The sequence below is a fragment of the Apaloderma vittatum genome, unplaced genomic scaffold (genome assembly GCF_000703405.1).
Source record: "Apaloderma vittatum isolate BGI_N311 unplaced genomic scaffold, ASM70340v1 scaffold14285, whole genome shotgun sequence".
In the NCBI taxonomy this organism is placed as follows: Eukaryota; Metazoa; Chordata; class Aves; order Trogoniformes; family Trogonidae; genus Apaloderma; species Apaloderma vittatum.
In genome coordinates, this window is record NW_009718915.1 from 114,591 (window position 1) to 123,103 (window position 8,513).

The following is an 8,513-nucleotide window of genomic DNA, read 5'->3' on the forward strand; positions in this document are numbered from 1 at the left end:
GTAGGACACAAGCTCTCTGGTGCTCCTTACCCCTGCAGTGGGCTTGTGCTGACACCCTACGGAAGCACCATTATGCTGGGACAAAACACTCCTCACCAAAGCTGCAGCACTTACTGCTGCTGGAGGTGCTGCTCTTGGTATGGAGTTCAGTTCCTCTTCCCGAGCTGGGAAACCCAGTTCTCTGGGGTGGTTAGGGCCAGGTGTTCTGGCCAGCTTCATGGACAGCAGAGGTGACTCGGACACTGTTCTGGCTCCCGCAGGGTGTCTCTCACTAACCAGAAGAGCTCTGAAAAACACTGGTCTAATAAGCCCCCCTACAAGCTACTTTCTTCATAAAATAAGTGTTTTCAGATCTATCAAAGGGCTCTTTTTGGCCCCTGTTGAAGTAAAGATTGGATATTCCTCTTGCTCTCTGTCTTCTCTCTTCACCTGTCTTCCAGTCAGTGTCTTATACTTCCCCCAAATCAATGTGCCTTTCTGCTCCCTGTTTTTGGAAGTCAGACAAGCACATTATGCTTCATGCCTCAACTTCTAGTCCCATCTCTGATCTCTTCATCTCTTAATGTCAACTGAAACAAAAATTCTACTAATTTCAGAATAAGTGAAAATAAACTTTAAAAAGATAATAATTGAAATGATATATTAAGAATAATCAAATAGAAATGAAGCCAGATGCCTTCCAATTAGAATGGATGGAAGCAGCATACTGGGAAAGCCATAGCTTTTTTCTTTCTTTCATTTTTCCATTTTGCACACAGGTATCTGAGCTGGACTGTGCTTTCTCTTTATGTATTATAATTATTTTTCAGGTAGATGCTGTTATGGCTGAGCTGAGTCTCAGCCACATTGCTGACAAAATAATTGGAAGCCGTATTTTTGTAGGAATTTCTGGGGGTGAGAGGCGTCGTGTTTCAATTGCAGCCCAGCTATTACAAGATCCTAGTAAGTACCACTGCATGGATTTTCAAAATAAAACAAAGTAGTGTCACTTGTACTCCTACTGTGGGCCTCCACAAACCACTTCAAAATATAAAAGCACTTAAAACTAGTCTAGCAGTGACAGAAAAAGATGAGCAGTAACTCAGATCTGCCATTAATCTATTAGTTGATCTTTGAAGCTAAACAATTTTAAAATCTTGGGGACTGAACACAAGTTTTACCTTGCATTTATCCATTTTTGGTCTTTTGGGGCTCACTCCTCTCTTGTATGAAGCTTTGGTTATGGCATATTAATTTTTAGGTTTTGAGTGCATTAAGAGCCCTGAGTATGCAAGCATGGAGCCTTGTAGTAGAGTAGCTGCCACTGAGCCATGTATGTGTGAGTGCCACGTACACATACGTATGTTCCAGAGCCACAAAAAATGCCATGAATGAAAATCAAAGCAAAATAACTAGAAGGATTAGCCACGGCCGACAGCACTGCAGATTTTGTCAGTTTTGAGGTGCCATAATCTTATGGAGTGAATGTATAACACAGGTTTATTGGATTCTGGAGTCCTCATAGCAGTGCAAATGAGCTAGGACTGGGTACCAGGTGGAAAAGGGCATTTAAATAGTCAAGTGAGGTATGATGTTGCTACTGGTGACTCATGGAGAGTTCATTTGGTGTAGTTATTGCTCAGTAAGTTCACTAAACTTTGTAGTAAACATTATAGTAATTCTGTGTAGATAAACCTACAGAGGGAGCACTCCTCGCTTATCATGATAAAGGTTGAACTGCCCTCTGCTGTGCTATGTCTCATCTATGCAAAAAAAAAAAGGATTTTGCTGTAATTTTTACCCTTCCATGTGCAATAAAATAATGAAGAAAATGCAGTTACCTCGCCCCTCAACTTCTCTCGTCTATGGAGTTATTTAGGCTGTATTTCAACAACTCTAACTTTCTTCATAACAAATTCTGTGTGTTTATGTAGATTTACTTCCGATTATAACTCTTAGCTAATTATGACAGTTATATTTGTATACCTGTTGAAATTTGTCATTATTCTATTTTGATTATTTGGGGATTTCACTTGAACTTAGAAAAAACAATATTATCCTGCAGTAGTATTTTATGTCCTTATTCCTAGTCGTTAAAACTGAACTACTGAAGCTAACTAAAGCTGAAAGATCACACCATGGCAATACCTATGCGTGCTCTGCTTTACATTTAAAGCAATTTCTGTACTATTTGCCAAATTAGCTTCAAAGGCAGAAGCCATAACATTTTCTCCCCCTTCACCTGAGTTTTAACGCTATTCCGTATCGCTTCACAGAGGTTATGCTACTTGATGAACCAACAACAGGGCTGGACTGCCTGACTGCAAACCAGATTGTCTCACTTCTCGCAGAGCTTGCCCACAAAGACAGGATTGTGATTATTACAATTCATCAGCCTCGCTCAGAACTCTTCAGGGTAAATGATGTCTACTCACTATTCGCTGGGGTTTTTTGTCGGGCTTTTTAGTACCTAGGTTTGTTTCAGGATAAAAGTTGAAGATGCGGTATAGTTGCCTTCAAATGTTCTCTTCCTTCCCCCCAGCATAAATACAGGCTTGTCTTGAACTTTGAAGCCCGGCTAGTCACAGACAGCACTGTGGAAATAGTGAGCACACTGACTGTGTGCCTAACCTTTCTGTTAAGCAGCTTCCCAAACCAAAAACATTGGGAGAAGCCATGTAAAACTCTTATGTGTGCAGGCACTGGAAAAACAAACCCTTTATAAAGCGATGATATGGAATGGACAGGGTAAAAAAAAAAAAAAATAATCTTTTTTACCTCTTTGTGTCAAGTCATGTGGGTACACTTTGATCATGTGGGGGTGCAAGTCTGCCTTGTGGGGCTTGTGCTAGGGAGACAGCTGCTCCCTTCCCGTCACTTTTTCACACTTTGCTTTTCTGACACATCCACTGCCCACCATGAGAACGTGCTCGGCACCTCTTCCCCGCTGACTGAATTGAGTGTGAGTGGTCCTGGAGGCGGAGGGGAGTGACGGTGCTTCTCTGGACTGGAAGCAGTCCTGGTGCCTCGGGAGTACAGATTGATCATAGTTGGTGAGAACCCTGCCCTTGGCAAATGCTCACCTGAAGAGCAGCGCTCTTAAAGTCCTTAAGCACTTCAGGGTAATCTTCCCAGCAATTCGGGGCTTTTACAGACTGGGGCTATTAAGTGCCAAAGGAGGTCAGTCAGTAAGTGAAGGTGCATTAGAAGCGAAGCCAGAAGTCCACAGCTCCCATTTCTGTTTGTGGGTTACCTCTGTATGCTGCTGTCACTGACAGTTTTGAGAACTGCTGGTTTTAAGAGCTTAAAGATATGTCATCTTGCATAACCACTGAGAGGAGTGAAAGAAAGGACAAGCTTCCTTTGAGCAAAATATACTAAGGAAGTTTGAATGTGTCAAAACTGTTTTTCATGTCTAAGCATTTTTATTACCAAGACAGTAGCTGTACTCAAGAATTAATGCACTTCTCAGTACATATACTTAATATTTTAATTTTCTCCCCTCAGTTATTTGACAAAATAGCCATCATGAGCTTTGGAGAAATGGTTTTCTGTGGAAACCCTATGGAAATGATCACGTTTTTTAGTGACTGTGGCTATTCTTGTCCTGAGCAATCAAATCCTTTTGATTTCTATGGTAAGTGTGTCTAAGCTGTTTTGGTAAGAATATGAGTTTCCTTTAGACAAACATGTTCTTTTGCCCAGATTAAAGTTTTTCCAGAGACAGAAGTGTGTTTGAATCTTTCCCCAACTTTGTAATTATTCTTAGCTCAGAGAAGAGAGAGGGCATGTAACCTCCACTGACCCCATGAATCAGAAAAAATTTGGAGTAGACCTGAAACACAGTAGAAAGAAGGAAAGTACCAATAAAAAGGAATCTCAGCTTCATCTAACCTGTGGATTCCTGATGGCATCTCCCTATGGCTGTTCACTAGGCTCTGGAAAATCAATTCGATCCCAAACCCATGGAAAGTCCTGTGCTCTTCTGGACTCTGTGATGCCATGCAAATGAAAATGGTCATTAGGTGGAGGGAATGATGTAGAATAAATACAAGATAACTTGAGGCACCAATTTTCTAGAGATTCTGAGTTTGAGTTTTCTGAAGGTTTGGGAAGCTGCGGATGCCGGGATGAGCCACTGGAGCAGAACATACAGATGCTTCAGGACACCTTGATAGGAAGTTTTTTGCAAAAGGTGGAGAGTACTGGTTTATCAGTTTTTCAGGATGAAAGAAAGTGTCAGCACGAGACTTTGGAAATGAGGCTTGGTTTTGCTGCAGGGCAGCTGTGTATCTGAGCTGGCCAGACACACGTTTGAGGAGAATGTGTGTGTGTGTGTGTGTGTGTGTCTATGTTTACACATATCCATACATGCAGATGTCTCTCTTTTTAAACCTAGTATGCTGGCTGATTTCCGACAATACTAGCTCAGCATTTAGCAAGAAATTTGACCAATTCAAAAAGCTGTATTCAGAGAAAGCAGTGTTTTCCTATTGTCTAGGTGACATCCTGAGCTCCGAGAGGAGAGAGGATGGTTGTTGACATAAAGATGGAATGGGATGAAGCTGAAAATACTGGTGTGACAGTGAGGATAATTTTGCCTTCATGAATTTGAATAGTCTTGAAAAGCATAGATGATTTGAGATTTAGACCCACTTTTAAAAAAGCTTGGTAAAGAGAGTACTGCATTCTTCAAATGTCAACCTTTGAATGTGACAAGAAAAGGAAAAAATACAGTTTAGAGCAAAGAATCAGCAGAATATTTAGTCTTTGGAAAATTGGTAGTTTATATTTTTTGTGTAATTTAATGATGTGAATGAAGGGACAGATTCTGGTAACATTTACACCAACAGCAGAGGAAAATAGATCCTAAGCCTTGAATATGGATTATATTTTTGAAATGTCACATGTTGCATGTATTAAAATATGTACAAAAGCTTGACAGGCATGGTCTAGTGACTAGTCAGTGTTACCATTTTTTTAAAACACCTGCTTGAAATTTATTTCCTGTGTGACTTCCAGAAAGTCACACCTGCAAGGTTTTAAGAAGCGTGTCTACATTTTGGATGTTCATATTTACAAAAGCAAAGACTTCGTTTTGGTTATGTTTGCCACTAAAGACAATTCTGCTGAATGTCCAGCCTTCAGAACACCGGGGAAGTGCATTCATAAGCATGATTTGGGTTTGGGGGCCAAATCTTGGACAAGGCCTCCTTTTCTCTTGTTCAGTTTGTAGGCTAAGCAAAACACTGTGAAACTCAAATCTAAGGATACCAGAAACCTTAGGAATAAAGAACCGATAAAGACATATTATCAGTTAGATGTAGAAGAGCAATATAAAAACCTGTAAGACAGCTATTCCGGAGAACAGTAATCTAGTTTTGGAAACATTAGATAATTCACTGCTATTTAGGGGAAAAGGACATTTCTAATGCATTTTAGCACTTATTGCTGAATCCGTAGGACTTGTACAAGTAGCACACACAAAGATCCTATCTACCAGTGAAAAAATTGCTGGTGTCAGGAATAGATATATGTGGATTTATTAGAAGGAAAGATTCATACTGGTAAGTATTTACCTTTTGTAAGTTCCATGGCAGTAAGGACTATTTTCTTCAGCTTGGGCTGAGCCTGCTGGCCATCCTCTAACTGCACATGAGAACAGAAGTGTGGCTGAGGAGGTGGGGGAAACCCAGCGCAAGGCTGCAGGAACAGCTCAAGCAGAGAAGAGCAGTGTCTGCAGCATGAGCTCAAATTAACTGAAAAATAGAACTCCGTGGTTATAGAGGAGCAGGCAGAGGACAATGGAGAGGAAACAGGGAGTCATGTCTGACTATTTGCCTGAAAAAAATGAGAAATACTTGACCAGAAAGTCCCCTCTTCACCCTCATCAATACCCATCCTCAGTCGGTGCTCTATCTTGCTCTTGGCAGCAGCACCACAGCCCTGTGCTGTGTGAGGAGAAGGCTGGAGGTCTGACCAGCGCACCGCTCAGTCCTTGCGTTTCCAGATCAAGGACTCAAACATCAGGGTCCTACAAATGCCACAAAACAAAGAGACTTGTTGTGGCTCCACAGTTTTTCAGTAATGCTGCTTCTAACGGGAGGGAGAAGTAAAAGAAAATGAGATATTTTCAGTGGACCTTTTCTTCTTTCGCAGATTTTAGGACAGAGACAAGGAAAGCTTAGTTGCAAGGGGGTAAGAGATACGAAGGCAAAGTGATGTGTATATATAGTAAACACTTCGTAAATTTACAGTGGATCTGACATCTGTGGACACCCGAAGCAAGGAACGTGAACTTGAAACCTACAGTAGGGTTCAGGTTATTGTATCAGCCTACAAAAAATCGGAGATCTTTAGCAAAGTACTGGCAGCCATTGAAAAGACAAAGTGTACGAAAGAGCTGCCACCAATACCATTCAAAAACAGAGACTCACCCAGTACCTTTTACCAATTATGGATTCTTTTACGGTAAGATTTTTTTTGTTTCCCCCCCCTTTCTTTAAGAAAAAACTTTTTTCTTATCAACTAATCTTCTGAGATTTTTTACCCATATACAAATGCACTTTCTTGGTTATTTTGGTCTACAACTGTACTTCCCTCTGTCTCTTTTAATATATTACATTTTTGTGGACACGCAGTGCACGTAAGATTTTTTCAAAGTTAAATACCCTACTGGCACATGGTCGCTCACAGCTAACAGGTACATTGTTATTGTTTTGCTTCATCACCAGGAGGACAACAAGGAACTTCTCCAGAGATAAGATGGGAATCATCATGCGTCTCCTCCAGAATCTGTTATTTGGCTTGTTTATAGCATTTTTCCTTCTTAGACTAAGGAATGACCTGGAAAAAGGAGCTGTGCAGGACCGTGTGGGGTTTGTCTACCAGTGTGTGAGTGCCCCCCCCTACACAGGAATGCTCAATGCTGTTGCCCTTTGTGAGTTTCTGTCTTGTGTTTCGTGCAGCAGCAGGTATTGCTGTTGCTATTTTATAAATAGGGAAAAGTCTTTTTTTTAAGATAGTAGTTTAAAAGTTTGTAAAGGCTTTAAGTAAATGAAATTCAAAGGCAAAGCGACAGGAAGCTTCACACCACAGAAAAAAATCAGCCCCACAGAGGGGCTCCAGGTTCACTGCACTTAATGAGGGAATATGCCCTGATCCCTGCCTCTCCCTTTCACAGGTCTCCTGTGTATGGAGGCCTTACTCTAAGCTGTGTAAGAGTCCTGAGCTTGCCTGTGTGTAGCATTATAAGGGCAGACCAAAGTCTAGGTCTGTAGTTAAAATCTTGAGATCAAAACCAAAGACAGAGAAGGAATGGAAGTACAAAATGGCTTTGACAACGATTAAGCATGATTAGTTTTAAGACTATTTTGTGCTGATTGTATTTTACTTGGAGGATGTTTCTTACAGCTCCCATACTAAGGCCAGCAGTATTTACAGCCCTAAAAACTGTTCTAGGGAACGTACACTGCTGTCATCACCTTGAGATCAGAGCACCTCAAGAAATTATCCAGCGACAGCATGTCCTCAATTTGTGTTGGCAAAAAGAGAAGGCTGTCCTGCATGCTGCCTAATTAGGCCTCTTTCATTAAGCTTACCAACTATTGCAATCTGCAGGGAGCGTGTTTTGCACTTATAGTGGGTTTAGACAGAATGTTTCTGATATATTCTCAAAATGTTTCTGATATATTCTCATAGTTGTCTCTGTGCTTCAGGTGATTTTTGCTAGCAACAAGTCGTGGCCTCTTTATTCAATAATGACTTAATTTATTCTTATATATTTAATCCAGTCTCACCTTTACGTGCTGTCAGTGACCAAGAAAGTAAAGACGGCTTATATAAGAAGTGGCAAATGCTTTTAGCTTACATAGTACACATCCTGCCCTTCAGCGTCATCAGCATGGCAATTTTCAGCACCTTTATATACTGGTAAGCCCTTACACCTTCCATTGGATTGTTATTTTCTTTTTGTTATCACTTTCAATTCCCGTGTCAGCAGCAGACCTCCTGGCATGGCTTCCTGCTATTGTGTCTCAGAATGATTACAGAGAAAGCCTAAGGAAAGGTGACACATTTTTAGCCCTTCTCTTTCAGGCAGTGTTAAAACACTCTCTGAGTAAGTAAAGTTACCAGGTGACCTGGTGTAGGTGATCCTGCTTTGGCAGGAGGGTGGGACTAGATGGTCTTTTGAGGTCCCTTCCAACCCCTGACATTCTATGATTCTCTAAGTAACTTGGGAGGTTTTAATGGGCCTGGGAAATTTCTTATTCTTGTGTCATGCTAACAGCAGGAAGTGTCATTTTACATTACATTAAGAAAAGCAGGAAGACAACAGTAGGTATGTGACAGTAACAAAGCTTCCGACTTCCTGGGACATTTGGAGTTGAGCTCCAGCATATGGAAGTTATGAGGTCTGGATCCCTGTCTTCTGCTGTCCAGAGAGAGGCACTAAGTGAATTTCTGATGAGGGAGAAGGGGTTTGATCATAAAACTTGATTTTTTTTTTTTTAATTTACTTCCCCCCCCCAGTG

The 8,513-nt window shown here is 41.0% G+C and overlaps 1 protein-coding gene across 1 annotated transcript in view; it reads left to right on the forward strand.

The window, feature by feature from the left end:
• The window catches only part of ABCG5 (ATP-binding cassette, sub-family G (WHITE), member 5), a 9,879-nt gene extending 1,964 nt beyond the window's left edge, over positions 1-7,915 (forward strand). Inside the window, exons 5-10 of the mRNA XM_009870443.1 lie at positions 810-942; positions 2,256-2,395; positions 3,487-3,616; positions 6,237-6,450; positions 6,714-6,919; positions 7,773-7,915. Coding sequence (XP_009868745.1) covers positions 810-942; positions 2,256-2,395; positions 3,487-3,616; positions 6,237-6,450; positions 6,714-6,919; positions 7,773-7,915 — 966 coding nt within the window. The remainder of the gene's footprint in view (positions 1-809; positions 943-2,255; positions 2,396-3,486; positions 3,617-6,236; positions 6,451-6,713; positions 6,920-7,772) is intronic.
• The last annotated feature ends 598 nt before the right edge of the window (positions 7,916-8,513 follow it).